The sequence below is a fragment of the Poecilia reticulata genome, chromosome 17 (genome assembly GCF_904066995.2).
Source record: "Poecilia reticulata chromosome 17, P_reticulata-male-v2, whole genome shotgun sequence".
Taxonomy (NCBI): Eukaryota; Metazoa; Chordata; class Actinopteri; order Cyprinodontiformes; family Poeciliidae; genus Poecilia; species Poecilia reticulata.
In genome coordinates, this window is record NC_088846.1 from 15,386,153 (window position 1) to 15,405,931 (window position 19,779).

The window sequence follows — 19,779 nt, forward strand, 5'->3', positions numbered from 1 at the left end:
TTTGTCTTTTGTTGTTGTTAAAAAAAATCACTTGAGCTGCATTGCTGCGAAAAACCATTCACACTCCAACATATTCCCTTTTCACGTTTTTACATGTTTCAGATCATCAAACAAATTTAAATATCAGATTAATTAAGCCTGATTAAATACAAAATAAAAATCTGTTTTAAAATGATGACCAAATCCAGACCAACCTATAGCGCTATGAGATAATTAAGGTAGGTGCAAACTGTAACATATCAGCTGCTATCAATAATTTTCTATAACTGATGATGAGAAATTCTTGTCTTTGCAGAATTGTTAAGATTTCAGTCACACGGGAATATTTTGTTGAGCATGAACACTTTCTTTAAGTTCATGCAACAGTGTCTCAATCGTGTCAAAGTCCAGACTTTGACAAGATAAAATCACGTTTGATTGCTTTGTTTTTTGTTTCTTTTTGTTTCACTTAATTTCAGTCAAACATGCATGGACTGGCTGCATAACCCAAGTGCGCTTGAACTAAAGGCCTCAAACTGATGTCCGTTCTCTTTTAGGATTTTCTGGTAGAGAGCAAACTTCTATCCTATATTCATTTCAGAACAAAGGCTAAACTAAATCTAAGAACAGAAAATAAATTGTAACAGAGTTCATAAAATGTGCCTTGATATTAGCAAGTCCCTTGATAAAGGTAGTAAGTACACATTTTAAATACAGTACAACCATGCATTTGTTTAATTCTAGGTTGTAAACAATAAGTTGAACAGGCTATTTTAAGTTAAGAGGGGTATTGATATTAAACCTAAAATTTCAGGTGTCATCTTTAATTCTGGGGAGTGTGCCACATTAATCCCCTTAACACAACATGTAATAGTAAAGGCATGTCAAACAGAATAGCAGAACAAAACCCCCATTTATAATTGCCCTCGTTAAAATAATAGTAACACTGACAATATGATTCAGAGATATTTTAATGCAGGCTGTAAGCATAATAATAAACAAATAAAAGCTGTTATATGATGTGAAAATACAGGAAACACACAATGAGAACAAAACAGAATGGTGTGACCTGTAAATATAACAATTTCACAACAATTGCTGACAAAGTCAAAAAGTACAAACCTTGTTTAAGTCAGAATAATATTTGTTGAAAACTTAACTAGATGTAATGTTACTATAACTGATTTATATATTTCTAGAAAGCCGTTCATCTCCCGAGTTCTTCAACATGTCTCTTAAGTATACCATCCAGAGAAAGCAGAAAAGCTAATGTCACTTATTTATCTTCTGTGTAATTATTTACCCAGTCACCCAGACTTCTACACTAATGTACAGTATTAAATTGACAGACTTGTTTTAATATTTCACTTAGATGGTGTGAAGTTTGGAGCTGATGTCGAAACTGTTCAAATTTTAATAACTCTTGCAACATAACGTCAGTGACGTTTCAGTTTAAGCATGCACAAACAAAAGTTTGAAATGAAAATTGCTTCTGGATGACTGCATGTTCTCCTTTCTTTAACGTAACATGATTAAACACTTTTATTGGAAATTTGTTTAAAGTGGAAATCATGAAATCATTTTTTAAATTTTGTACAGAGCATAAACATATTTAAAAAAAAGAACTTTGAGTGCCTTTGGCTGGGTGTTTGTACCTTTATATGGGTTGGTGGGTGGATGCATTGGCCTGCCCCACTTCCTCAACCAAGACACCGGATTGGCTCTCTGAGAGGAGGCTCCTCTAAACATCGCAAAGGCTGCTGTGACAGACGGCGCAGACAAAGTCAACAAATCACCTCAAACAAACCAATGTCAGCCGGTTCTAAGCTGCCAAGTGCAGTACTTTGGTTTCAAGAGTTGCAGATCTAAACCAGAAATGCATCACCAAAACTAGTCCTGTGCATGCATGTGGGTCATGGACAGACATTCCTTACATAAAGACATTCATACAGAATGAATGTCTTTATGTCATTCATTCTGTATGAATGAATTGTTGTGTATTGATCACAACAATAACCCAAGGCAGTAGCACACTTTTGAAAACTATTTAGAAATGGGAAATCTAGAGAGCTGGCATACTTTTATACTAAGCCTGTTTACTCCTAAATAAAAGCCAGCACAACAAACTGAAGTCAGGAGTCACCTTATTAAAATAAGCAATTTATTTAATCTCAGTATACAGCTATTTTGTTAAAAGCCTCCAATGGTTTATTAGAGAACCATAATGATCAAACATCATGAACATCATACCAGAAAGACTAGGATTCAGGTGGTGAAGAATTCTAGAGTGGGTTGGAAAACAATATTCAAAGCTATAACTATATTAGAACACTTTTCAAACTATCATCTAAAAATGAAGAGTCTGGCACACCAGCAAACCTGACTTGGTCATCCACCAATAGAGAAGCATTTATGAGGCTCACGGTAACTCTGGAGGAGCTGCAAAGATCCACAAGCAGGAGAATTTGCACCACAGCGGTGCAACCCACAAACCTGACCTTCATGAGACAATGACAAGAAGAAAGCCGTCGCTGTTGTCAAATGAAACCAAAATGTAACTCTCTGGTGTAGATGCAAAAACACAATGTGTGTCAAAACACTGACACTGCACCCTTTTCACCAGGACACTGTGGAGTGATATAGATCGACACATGTTCCTCATTTAAGCACTACATCCAACTGAGGACCTTGGGTGTGACTTAACACTGGGCTAGGATGTGCAGAAATATAAATCCATAGATTAGCAAATTAGATACACATTGTTGGAAACTTTAAGCGGTAAACTCTCCCAAAACATCTTTGAATTATTGATTAGAACCCACCTTTTAGATATGTTTTAGTTAAAATATTTATTAAACTATGTTTTCTACTTCCATTCACAAGAACAAGCTACTTTCTTGTATTCTTTCATATAGAATTTCACGAGAAGATGCTGCACTGGTTATAAACTGAGACACTGTGCAAAAGTTCAAGGGGTGTGAATACGTTTGCTCTGTAAAAAGCTCAAACAATGTTATTTACCAAAACACTTACAACATAAACAGAAGGGTTCATGGAGCATCCTGTTCTCTTACTATTAACAGTTTGCTGTCCTACACTTTGTTGCGTAAAATGACGCACGCCCTTACCCACCAGGTCAAGGACCTGTCTGTTTTAAATGTTCACCCGTACTCACTCCCAGGCTCAGTTTCGGCATCTCTCATAGGTGACCTCCACCCTTGCAGGCTTCTCTGGTTCAGGACTCCGGCCGTTATGCAGCGGGCTTTGTTCGGCCGGAGCGCGTCGCTAGCTCAGCTGGCGGCAGCGGCTCTTGACGGTCCACTCGCTGCTCGGAGCGCCCCGCTGCTGCAGCGTCTGGAGCGCTCAATGTCCTCCGTCTCTATCCCGCCGCCCGAATGCATGCTGCGACCGCTAGAAGTGCCTGTGCGTTACCTGTTCGGTCCGGGGCCTTCAAACGTTCCTCCACGTGTCTTAGCAGCAGGAGGCAAGCCTATAATTGGTCACCTGCATCCAGAAATGTATGAGGTAACTGTTCTGACGATCAGTAGGATTCAGTCATCTCAGATTTGGTTTGTTGCGAGAAAAAGAGTTTCATATCGGTTGCCTTTTGGTCTTTGAAGATGCGGTTCAATTTTATTATTTGTGAGAGCTTTTGATACAGTTTTGTTATTTGGAGAGATGTTGGCGGTTGCTTTGATTATCGCCACTAAATTGCTAGTTTTCTTTCTATATATATATATATATATATATATATATATATATATATATATATATATATATATATATATATATATATATATATATATATATATAATATAAGGTCTGTGCGTAATTACGCACTGTGAAGCGCACACTCACTGCTACCGCAGATGAATATAGCCTTCTAGTTTCAATTACATCGAACTAAAAGCCTGTTTCACGTTTTAAATTCGTGTCACAGATCATGAACGATATCAAAAAGGGCATCCAGTACGCCTTTCAGACAGAGAACAACATGACCATATCAATGAGCGGCTCCGGACACGCAGCCATGGAGTGCGCCGTGTTCAACATTGTGGAGCCAGGGGAGAGCGTCCTCATTGCCGTCAACGGGATTTGGGGAGAGCGCGTATCTGAAATTGCGGAAAGAATGGGTATAATGTTTATGTTTTACACTTGGCTTTACGCACACACTTGATTGATCACTAACCCCCCCTATCAACACTGAAACTGAAACTCAATTAAAATATATATAGTATTTATATGTATTCTGAGATAACTATTATACTCCTTTATTTATGAAATTCCTTTTCGTTTGTTTGTTCTGACTTGAGGTGCCAATGTACACAGACTGGTAAAGGCGCCTGGAGGATGTTACACCAATAAGGAAATCGAACAGGTTTGGACTTTGTCTTACAACTCTGACTATAACTGAACATCTGAATTGTTTTCTTCAAGGAGACTTGGGTTCATTGGAGAATAAGAGAATAAGAAGAGTTGGGTGATTAAAACTCTTTGTGTTTTAGGCCATAGAAAAACACAAGCCGGTCTTGTTTTTTCTTGCGCACGGAGAGTCCTCTGCTGGCCTCTGCCACCCAGTGGATGGATTTGGAGACATTTGCAGAAAGTAGGTTTCTATCCAGCTTATCTTTAAACTGAAATATGTTCACATTAAGGCACATTTCTCACAGCCCTATATTGTATGTTCTGCAGACACAATTGCATCTTCCTAGTTGATAGTGTGGCCTCACTTGGAGCAGCTCCAATTTTTATGGACAAACAAAGTAGGTCAACAAATAAAATCACAATACTTCTGTTCGGCGTTTGGCATCTATCTGATTTTTTTTACATTTCTTATTGTGTTCAAAGAAATTGACATCCTGTACACTGGTTCTCAGAAGGCTCTTAATGCACCTCCTGGCACAGCACCCATCTCTTTTAATGATAGAGCATGGTAAGACTGAACACTGTAGTGCATCACTGAATGTCTAGCCAAAAAAAAAAGAAAAGAAAAGATTAGGCAAATTATTAAAGCTGCCTAATTTTTTTTTGTTCCCCCAACACAGTAACAAGATGTTTAACAGGAAAACCAAGCCAGTATCGTATGTCTTTGACATGACACATTTGTCCGACTACTGGGGTTGTAATGGCAGTCCAACAAGAGGGTGAGTGATTCTTTTTTATTATTTGTGCCAACAAAGTAATTCAGCTTATTCTAATAAATAGGTCCAGTTCAGTTTTTAAAGCTTATGATCAGAAATATAACACACGTTGCTTGTGTTGTAATGTTTAACTTTCAGTTGATGTATAATTCTCAGTTATAAATGTTTGCTTCTCACTTAGTGATAAAGGAAATTCAAAATTTACAGAAGAAACAAATGACGAATGAGATGTTAAAATTCCTCATTTTTGGTGATGTGCACAAATGAAACAAAATACATTTTCTGTTTTGCATTATACCTTGCAAACAGTTACCAGACCAAAGATACTCATTTTGTTTGTAGTTATTCTTTAAGTGCTACCTTAAAGTTAAACTACACAAAGTCTTTGAATAAAAATTGTAAGTCAAAAAGAACAGATAAGAGATAATAGTTTGCTCTGGGTTTTAGATATCACCACACTGGTCCTGTTTCTGGATTCTTTGCACTGAGAGAGAGTCTGGCAATTCTTGCTGAAAGGGTAAAGAGATATTTCACTATTTTTCCACCTTACCACATCAACTGAATTTAATACTTTAAGATTTCCCTTTAGACTTTAAACTGTACTTAGTTCAAATTCTCTTTTCATTATTCATTACAAATCTGCTGGTTTTCCTAAATGGAAGTTAAAATTAGTCTACAAAATGACCAAACTTTGTCTCCCTCTAGGGGTTGGAAGAGTCCTGGAGGAAACACAAAGAGGTTGCAGCCTACTTATACAAAGGACTAGAAGACCTAGGTCTCAAGCTTTTCATCCCTGACAAAGTAAGACAGTTGAAAAGCTCAGAAACATATATCGTTTTGTTTTGTTTTGGTTTTTTTGCTTGATTAGTAACTGTAGAACGTACATTTGAAAGAAGCATGTGAGAAAATGGGACAAATACACTAAAACCAGTTGGTCAAAAAGTATGCTAAAACAATTTTCTTGGCATGATGTGTTTCATGCAGGAGTTGAGGCTTCCTTCTGTTACCACCATATCCATCCCCGAAGGCTATGAGTGGAGAGAGATGCTCACCTACATTATGAAGAATCACCAGATGGAGATGACAGGAGGACTGGGTCCATCCGTCGGCATGGTTGGTTTCATTTTAGAAGTGCGAACATGCAAAGGTCTCATCATTAGGGTCACTAAAGGGGATTTAAGAGATATAACCTTTAGACCTCATAATATTTTGGAAAAAAAAAAGAAAAAAAACATATAATAAAAATGCAATGCCTTTTCTTTTTAACATCCTATTCATGTTTTAATTAAACATTTGACATTGCACACATTAGATCTGTTTCTACCTAGATACAAAATAACAGACATGTTAGCATGTATATTTAAAAAATACATTCCATCTAAATACATCAGAAACTGCGTCGAAAGACTTGCGTCAGTTTTTTAATTTCTTTTTTTTTATAATCCAACTGAGTCACTGCAGGCATTAATGCACTCTCTGTTTTAATTAGGTGATTAGAATCGGCTTGATGGGATACAACTGCGAGAAGACCAATGCTGACAAGGCATTGCATGCCCTGGCAGATGCTCTGAAGAACTGCAAAAAGAGCAAGGCTTAAGAACTCATATTCTCACAGCACCAACTCTGCACACATTCATAAGATATATCCAACATGGTTGGAACATTGAATAAAGTGCAGAAATCTCTTAGTGCTACCTACTCTAAGGATTTTTCAGCATAGCCCTTGTATATGTTTGCTATTATTAAGATAAAGTTGCAGAAGCTGCCATGCTGAGTGTACTGATGATGTTAATAAAGTCTGTTTTCTGAAATACTGAAATGCTCCAGTGTCGTTAAACGGAAAAGCTGCAATGTCCTGATATTTAAAAAAAAAAAAAAATATATATATATATATATATATATATATATATATATATATATATATATCTCAAGCAAACTGTTCCAACTATCTTATTTTCATAACTGCTTATCCTTGCAGCAACAGAGTTAACTGTTGCCTATATCCAGTAGTAGGTGGGTGAGAGAAAGAGTACGCCCTGGACAGACCAGCAGTTCATTACAGAGCAACTCAACTAAGCACCCAAAGAAAGTCATGTTTTTGGAGAACCTTAAGAGAACTCACACCTGCGTGCAAACCTGCAAATTAATTGCAATAAGACCCTTGGTTGGGATTCAAACCAAGGAACTTCTTGCGAGGCAACAGTACTGTCACTTGTTTGAGTCAAAAGCTTGGAGATTTAACATTTAAATCATATTCAACTTGGTTAGCTCAATTCTAATTCAACTAATTATTAATAGCTGTGCTCATTTAGTTTGTCATCTCATGCACCTTGTCACCGCCGACAAACTACACTTCCCAGGAGTCCATGCGGTGCTCGCTCGTTAGCTGCGTCAAAACAGGTCCTACCTCTTTGCGTCTTTCGCTTTATATTTGTGTCCTTTGTTAGGATTCATACTCTCCGTCCAGAAGCTCAATTTGTCCATGGCGTCTCCCACTGATGGCAACGGTAAGTCCGGAAGTCATGTTTAAATTAAGGTTAAACTATAAATGAAACAATGTTAAAGGATTTTGGTTTTACTGCTTAAATGATTTGCCACAGTGACACGGCATCTCGGTCGTTGAGACTGTTAAAAAAATCTTTAGACTTTTTCTTAAATAAGTTACTGATTTTCATAAAATATTTGCAATTATTTTCTTGTTACATTTACTTTTGCCATGCACTTCATTTAGGTAACCTTTGTGCATGCATTGGAGTTTAACATAAACAAACAAGACACCGCCGCTTTATGTATACTGTGAACTGCGCATGTCAAGTGACTTTTCATCTTTTTTTAACTGCTCGTTTTATTTGGCAGATTTAATTTTACTTTTTTTGTCTTATTTGGATTCAGTCGTCTTCCTGCCATAAGTTTCTTCTTCCTCGAGTGTTTTTCATCCACGTCATACAGTACTCTACTGCCATCTTCTGGATTCAGACCAGTATACAGATTCTGCAGGAAATTTATTTTAATTGTCCCAAGACTATTTATTTTGTCGGATTTTCATTATGATGTTTAAATTAGACTTTTTTTAATTCGTCCAATCATTTTAATGAAATATTTCACACTGAGATTAATATTGTGCTCTTTAGTTTCTCCGTGCATTTCTGTATCATGTTTGTTCAACTCATTCTCTTTTCGCCCTGAGAACCAGACTCGGTTTCTGAGCCCCTAAGTTTCAATCTTAACTGTTGCCACCATCTGAACAATGTTTGTAACCACACTATGTGTGTTTCTATTTTCTGTTAAAATAACTTGGATCCTTTTATGCAATGGAAAATTTGTAGACCATATTGACAGAGACCTCGTCCTTTTTCTGTAAAGAATCTAAACCCTAGCATTTGGGCCGTGTTTACTGAAGGCAAACTAAAATAATTTTCTGCTTTATAAAGAGCATGGACACACACACTCGCTTAATTAAAAATCACATCACACAGGGAGTGTTTACCAGGGTTTTATTGAGAGTGGACTCTTGACCTGTGTGTGTTTATTTTCAGTAGCGGTGGAGCTGAATCCCGTCCTCAAGCCTCTCAGCTGGTTGCTGGGTACCTGGGAGAGCGACGAACCCGGAGAAGGAACCTTCCCCACCATAAAACCTTTCCGATACACTGAAAAGCTGCATTTCAGTCATGTTGGGCAACCAGTCATCAACTTTACGTACGTTAACCCTGCAGAGCTAGACTTTGACTCAGCTTTGAATTAAACTTGTTTCCATCATATTTCCAGCTCATTCCTGACTGTTTTGTTTAGGTTTAACGCGTTTCATGCGGAGTCCAATAAGCCTCTTCACAGAGAATGCGGTTTCATTCGAATCCAGCCGGGGACAAACAAAGTGGCCTTCATCATCGCACAGAACTCTGGTAAGGCAGTAACTAAACACAACCAAGTTTCTGATAATTAGTGCCGTTTTACGTTCTTCTGATTAAAAAAAAAAACAAAAAAACTTGGAACTCACAAATGCCATTATATTGAAATGCAGAATGAGATTCTGCAGCAGTTATGTCAGGTATAACTGGCTCTGATTTAGAGCCTGTTACAGACATGTAAACAAACACTAAAAATGGCCGCTTTGTCATTTGTTTTCTTTTTCTTTGCTCTCAAGTCATTGAATTTACAGTTTTCAGTTTGTCTCAACACAGGACGAATGTGTTCTGTCTGCAGAGATATTCTCGTCTCTTGGCTTTTCTTGTTCATGCCTTCGCTATATCCCTACTCGCATGGCTTGTTTCAAGGCTGGATGTTGTGTTTTTATGTAGGTCTGGTGGAGGTTGAAGAGGGGGAGCTGACAGGAAATCACCTCAAGCTGCAGTCTCAAAGCCTGGGTAGAATCTCTTTTGCCAAAGAGCCCCATGTACAACAGGTGAAACTGATCAGTCATCATTTATACCCAGAAATGAGCTGATATTACTGTATTCCGAAAGCCTCCATAAGCGTTCAGAATGCTATATTTTCCTTATATAGCACATAACTTGCTTTCTGTCACTTTGATTATTGTTACTTTTCTCTTTTCTTTCAGATTGGCAGAGTCTTGCAACTTCGACCAGACGGGAAGCTTGAACAGACTGTTTCCATGGCAACTGACAACCAGCCGCTCACTCAGCACTTGCACATCACTTACACCCGGTCATCTTGACTCAACCAGCCACGGCCTTGCCATTGCTTTTTATCCCCACACCTGTCAGAGCAACATCTTAGGAGTGTGGGTCCGAAAACTTTTCTTTCTCAGGGAGTTTGTCATGCATTTTTAAAAAATAAATATGTCCCTGTTTTGAATCTACGTGGTTCTAATGGGTAATAAAGATTAAACTTAAAACGGTAACGTTTTCGTTTTGATAACTGACTTAAATTAGCAAAAGAAATTAGGTTTTGCACATGGCCTCATTTTAAGCCTGCATCAAAAGGTGATTAGGACAGAAAAATTGGTATTTTAAGTTAAAAACCCGAGATCGGAGCGTTTAACTTTCTTAATGTTAAGTCATTCAACCAAAAAATTTTCATAAGACCTATGTAGAGTTTACAAACTGTAAATGGGTAATGATTGCAGCCTATATTAGAAAATCAGTCTTTTTTTTTGCAAAAAATTGTGAGTACTTCAGACCATGTGGTTGTGTCATACGTGATAAAGAATATGGTAACTAACGGCTTGCTGTTAATGTGACCAGTAACACACCTGCACTGGGAACTCTGGCTTATTCTTCTGCCTGGATGTCATCTGTCTCTGATTAGAGCCAGCGAATTACTCACTGGAAGGGATTGATAACTAAAACCATAAGTCAGTCGAAATCTGAAATTTGCCAGAAAAGCTTTTAAGACTGAAATGGCCTCAAACCATATGCTGTTGTCTACTTTACAAATAAAATTCCTGCAAAGACCTCCAAAGAAAAACATTGGTGAAGAAAAGCCTTAACAGTTTAATTTACCCAACTAATGAACACATTTTCGAACATCCCAATGTTTCTCAGTTTAAATATTTCTTATGGAAACTTTGTCAAATTCACACTAGATGTCTGCAACAATGGCTTTGGCCTTATCAGACCAATTGTAAAAATATTAAAAAGGTGGTAAACTTTACTGTTTTTGAATCAAATATTGCATTTTGCATTTGGAATGACTCAATTTTAGATTTGTGAAAACCTTTTATAGCACATTAATCTTTGAACTTTTCAATTCCTGAGACATGTTTAGGCACCACTCTGAAGCTTCATCAAGTTCTTACAAAATAAAATTATTTTTAACAGCTGGAGAACCAAAATAAAAGGCCATATAAGTATAGGTAAGCATTTGTTGAAATTTATTGTGGGTTTAAAAAAAATAGAGCAGACACAGTTGCAAAAATAACACTGTACTTTAAACCCAATACACACATTCATCTTGAAGTGCTTGCTGTAGTGGCAGGTTTTATGCTGCGGTGGAATCAATTGTTTATCACCAAATATATAAATAATCTTAAAATCATAAATAAAATATACAGGTTCAAAACTGAAGTCAGTAAAGCAAAAAATATCATGTAGTTTGTGAAAATCATCTAAAAGTTATTAAAAAAAATGGGCATGGCTGAAAAAAAAAAACTTGTTTAAATTAAAAAATATGTATACATTTACATCGTCACTTTGAGCTGGATTTGAAGGGAGACGCAGCTTGTGCTTCGGCGAAAGCACAATAGTTTCATCTCCTGAAATGTAAACAATACAGCCAAATGCTGCTCAGAGAAAGTGGACTCAGCAGGGTGAAATCTTATCCTCTGCAGGCACCAGAAACCTCTCAGGTAATGTTACCAGCTAGCTTAGCAATCCAGAAGTCACCTTCTGCTCTCCTCTGGAAATATACATTCTAAAAAGAGCAAATCTCCCACAGGACATCGGCAGTAAGTACAGCCTTGCGTTAAATCAGAGAAGGAGTGTTTACTGCAATTTGATAAACAGTGAGAAGAAGCGTACAACAGGTGGAGCGCGTTGTGAAAAATAACATTTATGCTGTTAAATATTAAGATTATCCTCAATTCTCCGCTGAAAACATCAGGCGACTACTCTTTGGTAGAAGGGTAGTCACTCGCAGGCTTGTGCAAAACATGACACTGCTGATGAAACATTTGTCAGTGACCATTCAGCAACACAAAGGGAAGAGCTGGGAAAGCTCAATCCTCATCAGGCACAGCGAGCATTTCCGTCTCACCTTTCATCGACAAGACAGAGATTTGAGTCCTATGTTTTCACCAGTTCACTGCTCCTTCATGATGTAGACGTACACAGTAGTGAGAAAATATTTCAGGGAGTCGATGACTGATGACAGCCAGGGACGTTCAGGAGTGCAGTCCATCTTCACCACACATTTCATAATCTCTGCCTGATGGAAAGGGAAAGCGGAGTTTATTTTAAAAAGTGATGCCAGAAGTTTGCTGATTTAGAAAGTGCTTTATTTCTTAAATGCTGTTTTCATTTAAGGTTTTCAAACCTAAATCTGCTAGCATTTTGAATCACTTTGGGTCAAACCTTTGTTGTACTTTGTAGTAATATTTTTACAGTGCTCATTGATGGTTTTTGAGGTTATTAAACATTTTTGAGTTTTGCAAAACCTTTGTACCTTTAAAGTAGAATAGAAATATCCTTGATTTTCCTACAGTGGAAAAAAAAATCTGTACAGTTGTGCCATATTTTTTCTTTATTCATGAACATCTTTAGACTTTCTCAAATCTACCAAATGTTTATGGTAATCACTTTTTGGATTTTAAACGTCTTTAAAAGTCACTGTTTGTGACTTTTAAAGACGTAAAATAACAGATTTAAATATTGTGTACGGTAGCCAGTAGTGGGATGAGACTACAAATAGGTCAAGTTTTGATTTTATTTCATAAACATTTAGCTGGATACTGTAGCTTTATGAAATGAACATGGTTGATAAAGTGCAGTTTTACAGTCACCCCTCTCCCTCACAAACAGTGCGACATCTTCTCTCAGTCCTATGTAAATAATTTAGCAAGAAGGCAAGGCAGTGCATCAAAAGTGTAGTATAAGGTTGTTTAATTGATTTAAACCCACATTTCTTAGTTTAGCAACTTCCTTTAGGGTTTGTAAATGAGGGCCAGTTACACAGCAGCAGTCTTGCTTCTGAATCAATTCAGAGAAATTACAAAAAAACAACAACAAAAAAACACCACAGACTCACCCATCCTCCCCGTCTCTTCAGCCAGGGAACGAGAAATTTGCGGACAAACTGTCCAAGGCTGTCCACTATGATGTGCACTGTGGTGGGATGTCCCTGTCTGACGCAGTCCACTGCCAGGGCTCCAGCTACTGCATACATGGCAACCACTTTACCCCATGTTATACCTACAGCACAAAAAAATTAAATAAAAGCATTAAAGACATTAGTGCAGTAGGTTTGATTTTAACTGTGTATATACAGCCAAAACTGAACTGATCTAAGAAAACACTGCTGCTGATCTCATCCCGTGCTTCTGCGTGTTTAACTTGGAATACAGGTTTTGGTTGCTAACGATACCGATTCTCTCCAACAGTCACTGTGCCGGGTGCATAATGGACCAGAAACAAAAATAAAAGGACATCGGTTTCTCCTTTTCACGGAAGCTGAATTTCTGGACAGGAATCAATAAGCCTTTATTTACAACATTAGCCATCCTTTATTTCCAGGCAACAACCCGTCTCCCCTCTGAGTTTTCATATTGTGCAGCCATTGGACCTTGTACTGAAATAAAAATAAAACGGCAGGTTCAGGTCAACAAACCAGAGTAATTTGAGTTAATGTGACTGATAAGAGGTCTTATACAAACCGCCAGCCTTGCTGTCAATTAAAGAGGTTGGGATTATGATGCCACTGACCATAGCTTAAAAGGTGGAAAAGAACATAACGTAAAAGCTCTTCCACATTTTGTTATGTTACAACCAAAATATTATTTTTGATTTAATAGGACACAAAGAAGCACAATAAATTGTGCCATGCATTTGCTTTTAGCTCTACTTACCCATAAACAAAGAATGCAAAGAACTGATTTCAGAAAAAAAAAACCGAATTATTCATTTCAAAACAGACTACCTGTGTGTAATTTTATATTGGTATAAAGGCGGTTGTTTCACGAAGGCCTAAGAGTTTTGTTAGAGAACCAGTTATCTGCATTGCTTCTGTTCTTACAAGAGGTTTTTTATGTTTTACACCATTCATTTCTACTAATGAACAAACAAAGCTCCATGTGTGATGAAAAGCTAAGTGCATTTCACACTAAACACATGATACTCCAGGTGAAGCAAGGTGATGGTGACATCATGGAAAGTTGGCCAGACCCAAACGAAGCTAATTTAAAGGAGGAAGAGAATTACCCAAAGTCCAGATCACAATCCAATTGAGAATCTGTGACGAGACTTAATAACTACTATCCAGCAGGTGCTTGCCATCTAATCTGATGAAGCTTGAACTGTACCCATAGCCATACCCAGAAACTCTGCAGATGCAAGTGAAATGTTGGTCTACAGAACACTGACTTAAAGAACTGAATAAAAATGCAGCCCACAGTGTACAGATTTTTTTTATTCTTTGAGCATTATTTAAGAAAGAAATGGAAAAAAAGATTCACAATTATGCTCCATTTTGTGTTGGTTTATCAAATAAAATCTATATAGGACACAATGTAAAATGGGGAATGAATACTTTGACACAGAACTACAAACTGAAGCCTACAAAAGGAGCTGCCTGACCTAACGATTACAGCCACGCGGTCAGTTCTAGGTACAGTTTTCAGGGAAGCTGGCCCTCTCATAATAGCCATTCAAGAATGCAGCTAAAGGCTAATGTCTTTGGCCTCTTTTGGTCCCGCTTGCTTTGTCATGAATGTTCCATGGGGCTGACCTGCAGAGTCTGACGGTGCCTATAAGGGGATAGAGCCGTGGGTGAGCTTAAATGAGATAAGTGTCCATGGACGCTGTCCGAGCACATCATGTCTCAGTCCCTACTGAGAAGCAGGCCAAGAATAGACATGAGATTGTCAGGGATAAAAGAGGAGGGCGGGAAGAAATTGAACAGGAGTGGGAGGCAGAAGAAGATAAACGAAGGAGCGACGAGCCATGTTGATTTTACTGGAGGACAACAGAGCCACTTCAATTTCTTTTTGGGCTGAAGAATGCTAACAAATACCTAAAAGCTAAAAATAAACTTTTAAAGCAAAAGGAAAGGAAAAAGTACGTCTGATATTATTTTTTTTTTTGGGTGTGCGTTTCCTTTTTTAATCAAAGTTCTCAACTGATCTCAAAAGGCAAAGTGCAACTCAAGCTCCCGAGTTTGTTGTTCTTTCAGAGGAATCCCACGCCATTTCCACAAATTACGGCCCTGTGACATCAGAGTGGGGGAGACATTCGGCCAGAGCGCAGGCATGAAAATTATATTAAGAAAGTCTGTTTTTGGCACATCCAGGCATCGAGCCAAATGTTGCATGTTCATCACAGTGCAGCCGGATTCCTCAAATCTATCCCTGAGGCTTACAAAAGAGAACATGGAATTGTTTTCTTTGGAAACTTCAAAATGTCAGCACTGTTTTTGGTAGTGAACGAGGAACATCTGTTGTTGAGAAACCCAGAAATCATATCAACCTGTAAACCGAACTCAAGATTCGTATCAACAAGAAAAACCTAATAGAGATTGCATAATTTATTTCCCCCAGAGAGCCTATAGAGCACGTCCAGGAAACGACAACGGAGGTCATTTTTCAGCATTTGATCAGATCCTCACGCACCTTTCATTTGTTGCCTCTCTCACTCAAGAAGTCTTTTCCATGAAACAAATGTACAAAAAGATGCTTATGTGGACCATTTGTCTAACATTTTGCACGCAAACAGAAATTAGCAAGCTGAAGAGCATTTTGTGGAATATGACATCCTGTCACTTCTGAAGTATAGATGTTTCTTCTGATGGACTCCCTTTTTGAATAGTGGGTGCTTATTGGGATCAAGGTTGTAGAATTCCCATTGTTCAGCTGCATCAGCAGCTGACTTTATTTTTGCTGTAAAGTCAGTGTATTTTTTGTTTGTTTTTTTATCCGAAGATCAGCTGAATCTGAAATTGTATAACAATGCTTTATATAGGCTCACAAACGGTCAGAAAATTAATTCCCAGATTAGTCAAAAAGTAGTGATGTCATTCAGTTTTCTCTTTACAGGTTCAAACACCTGGCAAACATTTGTTAGAAAACTGACAGCTACTGGGGATCCTTGTTGCACAAAGCATCACCATTCACAACAATGTTTTGAAGATGCTTGGATGATATGTGACAACATTTAATTTCACTTTTGGATAAATAAATATTGTGTAACTGAATTGAATTGAGATCATGTTAGACATTTTTTGATTTAAATATTTGTGTAAATACAATGACACAGCATTTTTATTCAGGATCTTCGTAACGTAAAAACTGACTCCCAAACCCATCACCATTTGACTCCATGTGCATTTCAGATTTAGATCAAGGCTCAAAAATTTGTCAACATTGCCAAAGTATATGAAGGAGGTACTTCACAGATAAAGCCTCATCCTGGAATTTAATAACTCAAATTCCAAAATCATGCCACATGGGAGCGTGAGCTAAGCCTCAACTTTCTTGATGAATGGTGGAAAAATGTTCTCACCAAGATTAATTAAGTTTCCTCTTGTGCTCGCCTCACTTATTCAGTTTAAGGAAGCACACACGGTTCATTGTTCCAAATTCAGATTATTGAAGATTTACACAGAAATAGAAGATAAATGTGAACATTGTTTAAGCTCAGGTTGTCATTTAAGTCGCATGTTTTTTTTTTATGTCCAGGACTTCCTAATTTTTGGACTGGCCATTTTTAAGCAATGTCTTCTGTGATGTGACTTTGTCTAGAGCATTGTCCATTGATTGCTATCTTTGGGACACCAATACAACTAAACTCCACCCAGAGGGAAAATTGTTGCCTTCACATCTCTGCTCAGGAGACGTCAACTTCCCCTGGAGTGGAAGTCACAGAATCCTCCCTCGGTACCAAGTAGCTTAAAGGACACTTTATTTTTCTTCTAAAATGAGAGAAAATAAGGTAAAAAATTGAAAGGGATTTTCAAATTGCTTCTCAAATGTTGTGCTATTTGTTGTGACGTGTGTAGGGTTGAGCCAGGCCAAAATGTTAATGGGATGGGTAATGTGGGGGTAATATACTGGATGTATGTGTTTGTTGTTGATGATGTCCTATGTTGAGACTTAAATTTGAACAAAGATAGAGAACTTTAAAAGGTCCATGATGTCTCACAAGACTACTGCATTCAAAGATAACAGACAGAAAAAAGAGCATGCTGAGGAAACGCCATAATATAAAGATTTCCTTCTAAAAACTCAAGATCTGAATGAGAAGTTATGTAATAATTCAATAGGCTGCATTATAAATTAGCGGGGAAAATGGTTTTGTTTAGGATTACATAAGAACTGGAACCAAATTAGTCGCTTGTCTACAAAGGGATCAGCTTGAAAAATTATGACTGATGTTCATAAATAACCATTCTCCTCTGGGGCCACTTTGCTTGGATCATTATCTAGTATTTGTGGAGTCCTGTGAATTTCTTTCAAGGCAAACATGCTGTAAAACCCAAGTTAGAAACTTTTTCATTCAGTCAAAGTATAACTTTACAAGTTTCTTAACTATGAAGTTAAAATATGTACGACTGTGTTGTTTTTTTTTTTAGATAATGTCCCCCTCCACCTATGACTGATTTATCCACTCACCCACTCTCTCTTACTGAAAGTCCCTCTCTTGCAAACTAGGAAAACTGCAGAGTCACCGGTGTTAAATCACACTAACTGCCTTCATCTGTAATTTCAACTGCAAGTCACTTCCTGTGCTGGCAGAGCTCCTACACACTTAATAAACAGCGTGTTTACAATCATCATCATTATCATCATCATCACCGCCACCTCCTCCTCATCCTCCTCCTCCAGGGTCATGGCATACCTGCTGCGAAGATCTCTGTTGCCACGCCGAGAAAGGCATCTGAAACCACGTTCTCCATGGCAACTGAAATGTTAAGCTGCCGTGCCACGTTCCTGTACAGACTGGGCTGTATGCACTCCAACTCATCGCCTAGAAACAAGAGACAGAGAGGGACACCAGATTGTTAGGGAGAAAAAAAAAAACATTAAAGCAGCATGAAAGAGACAAAACACTGTCAAGCAGTAAAATTTAAATAAATCGGCAAAACTAAACATAAAACTGCGTGCAGAAATGTAAATAGAAAGAACAGACGCCGAGTAGATTCAGACATGGTCTTTTACTCATCCGTTTCTCCAAGCCTATGTCTGAAAATAGCCGATAGAAAATATGTGGGAGAAAAATCTATTTATATTCAAGTCTGAAAGGCTGTTCAGTCCATTTTCATGCATCTCACATGCGTTATGTTTTGTAGTTGTACATGTTATTTCTCACAGTTTCCCCCTTAAGATATACGAGATGTATTTTATATTTTTATCTGGCAGATAAAGATTAGGAGACTGATTTTAAGGTGTTTTTATTCTATCTACTGTTATTATTAAGAAGAAAATTAATGGGTTTCTTTTTCAAATTCATTTCTTCAAGGTCAGTTTATATCTACATTTTTTGCAAAAAGACAGAATAGCAGTGCCAAAAGGCTCAGAGACAGCTTCAGATAATAAAGTGATGAGATGACACAGATTTACGGATTTTTGAGGTTTAACCGATTGCAAAATCTTTTTTTTTTTCAACGGACTATAAACACATACATGCCAAAAGGTTTGCTGGATGTTCCTAAGTAGAGGTAGCAGTTCTGAAACCAACATTAAATGACAGGATTACGAGAGCATCCTCGCTTGTGCATTATCTAACCACCTTAACCATTATCTGTCATTTGCTACACTCATGATAGTGCATCAAAACACATATTGGTCGGTCCATATATTGTTGCATTTAATGAAAAGAAAAAAAATAGAATTTCTATGTATTGATCAGAGCCGATCAAGAGAAAATTTTGCCAATTCCAATTTCTGGGATCGGTCCATCTACACATAAATGGCCCTCTACAGAAACAGTTAGATTTAAAGCTCAATTATTCCAAAACTCCTCTCACCAAGACAAAGAAGCACCAGAGACACCTCGGCGAGCGCTCCATTTGGGGGAGAGAAGTTAATTTCAGTCTTGGACCAACCCAGCCCATTCTGATTGAGCCTGGATAGAATATAGTCTCTGCAAAGTGCTTTGGACTGAGACACTAGCTCCTTCTCGGTCAGCGACCGGTCGAAGACATCGAGGACCTCCGAGGCGAACGTAGAAGATCGCCGGAGAACATCCATGTCCTGCTCCTGAGGGATCTGGGTCAGTGAAAGTCTGACCTCTGGGGGGGAGGGGGGGATCAGCTGTGTAATCAAGAGTGTCCTGGTTTTTCCTCCCAGTGGGGAGCCAAGTTCAAGGATGAGGACAAAACAGCTTCTGTGAGGATAGATAAGAATGAGGTTATTAGAAGGGTAACAAAATATTACCCTAAACAAGCAAATACTATCATGGGCTGAATTAAAGAAAATATTTGTTTACATTTATTAACTAAAAATAATGTACATACAGGAAATAAAAGTGACCGGAAACTTATATAAGAATACGACGGAGGCGTTATTGTTGAGTCACACTGTGGGATAGTCAAGATATTGCAACACTTTTTACATTATGCAACAACAGCGATGGCATGATAACGTTTATTGGGACAGAGACAGAGCAAGACTGAGTACGAATTAAAATATTTATCCCAACTAATGCGGAAGAAAAGACAAAGAAATCAAAAACTGCATTTACTGAATTTACTCTTACCATCAGCATTTCATGCACCTCTTTCCTGATATGACTTGACCTGATCCCAAATTTCCAAAGGAGCTGGGGGGGGGGGTAAGCCTTTCAGTTCGGACCTCTTGAGCTTCTCAAAAAAAAAACTCGACTGTAAGCGTAAAAACCTTCTATGTTATACAGAATAATTGGGTCCCACTCCGCGAAGTTCGGGTCCTGGTCTCAATTTCGGTTCGGTCCAGTTGTTTCCGTGCACAGAGCTGACTGTTTGAGAGCCGCCGTTAGAAGACGCCTACCTGTTGTTCCACCTTCCCATTGGCGCCCAC

The 19,779-nt window shown here is 38.0% G+C and overlaps 3 protein-coding genes across 4 annotated transcripts; 2 read left to right on the plus strand and 1 right to left on the minus strand.

The window, feature by feature from the left end:
• The first annotated feature begins 3,166 nt into the window (after positions 1–3,166).
• On the plus strand, positions 3,167–6,933 carry agxtb (alanine--glyoxylate and serine--pyruvate aminotransferase b). The gene is made up of 11 exons (XM_081597757.1): positions 3,167–3,504; positions 3,920–4,112; positions 4,293–4,357; positions 4,485–4,585; positions 4,672–4,742; positions 4,828–4,912; positions 5,025–5,123; positions 5,568–5,637; positions 5,826–5,921; positions 6,105–6,233; positions 6,610–6,933. The coding sequence occupies exons 1-11, from the start codon at positions 3,232–3,234 to the stop codon at positions 6,715–6,717; spliced, it is 1,290 nt and encodes a 429-aa protein (XP_081453883.1). The 5' UTR covers positions 3,167–3,231; the 3' UTR covers positions 6,718–6,933.
• A 534-nt stretch (positions 6,934–7,467) lies between these two features.
• thap4 (THAP domain containing 4) lies at positions 7,468–9,978 on the plus strand. Of its 2 annotated transcripts, none has more exons than XM_008434145.3 (5): positions 7,468–7,627; positions 8,660–8,816; positions 8,910–9,019; positions 9,416–9,519; positions 9,676–9,978. In XM_008434145.3, the coding sequence occupies exons 1-5, from the start codon at positions 7,603–7,605 to the stop codon at positions 9,790–9,792; spliced, it is 513 nt and encodes a 170-aa protein (XP_008432367.1). In that variant the 5' UTR covers positions 7,468–7,602; the 3' UTR covers positions 9,793–9,978. The 2 variants fall into 2 exon arrangements, with proteins under 2 accessions (XP_008432367.1, XP_008432365.1); XM_008434143.3 differs by having other exon boundaries at positions 7,469–7,627; positions 8,657–8,816.
• A 949-nt stretch (positions 9,979–10,927) lies between these two features.
• bokb (BCL2 family apoptosis regulator BOK b) lies at positions 10,928–19,736 on the minus strand. The gene is made up of 5 exons (XM_008434142.3): positions 19,481–19,736; positions 18,750–19,108; positions 17,621–17,749; positions 12,822–12,985; positions 10,928–12,002 (listed from the first exon to the last, which is right to left on the minus strand). The coding sequence occupies exons 2-5, from the start codon at positions 18,970–18,972 to the stop codon at positions 11,877–11,879; spliced, it is 642 nt and encodes a 213-aa protein (XP_008432364.1). The 5' UTR covers positions 18,973–19,108; positions 19,481–19,736; the 3' UTR covers positions 10,928–11,876.
• Positions 19,737–19,779: the final 43 nt, after the last annotated feature.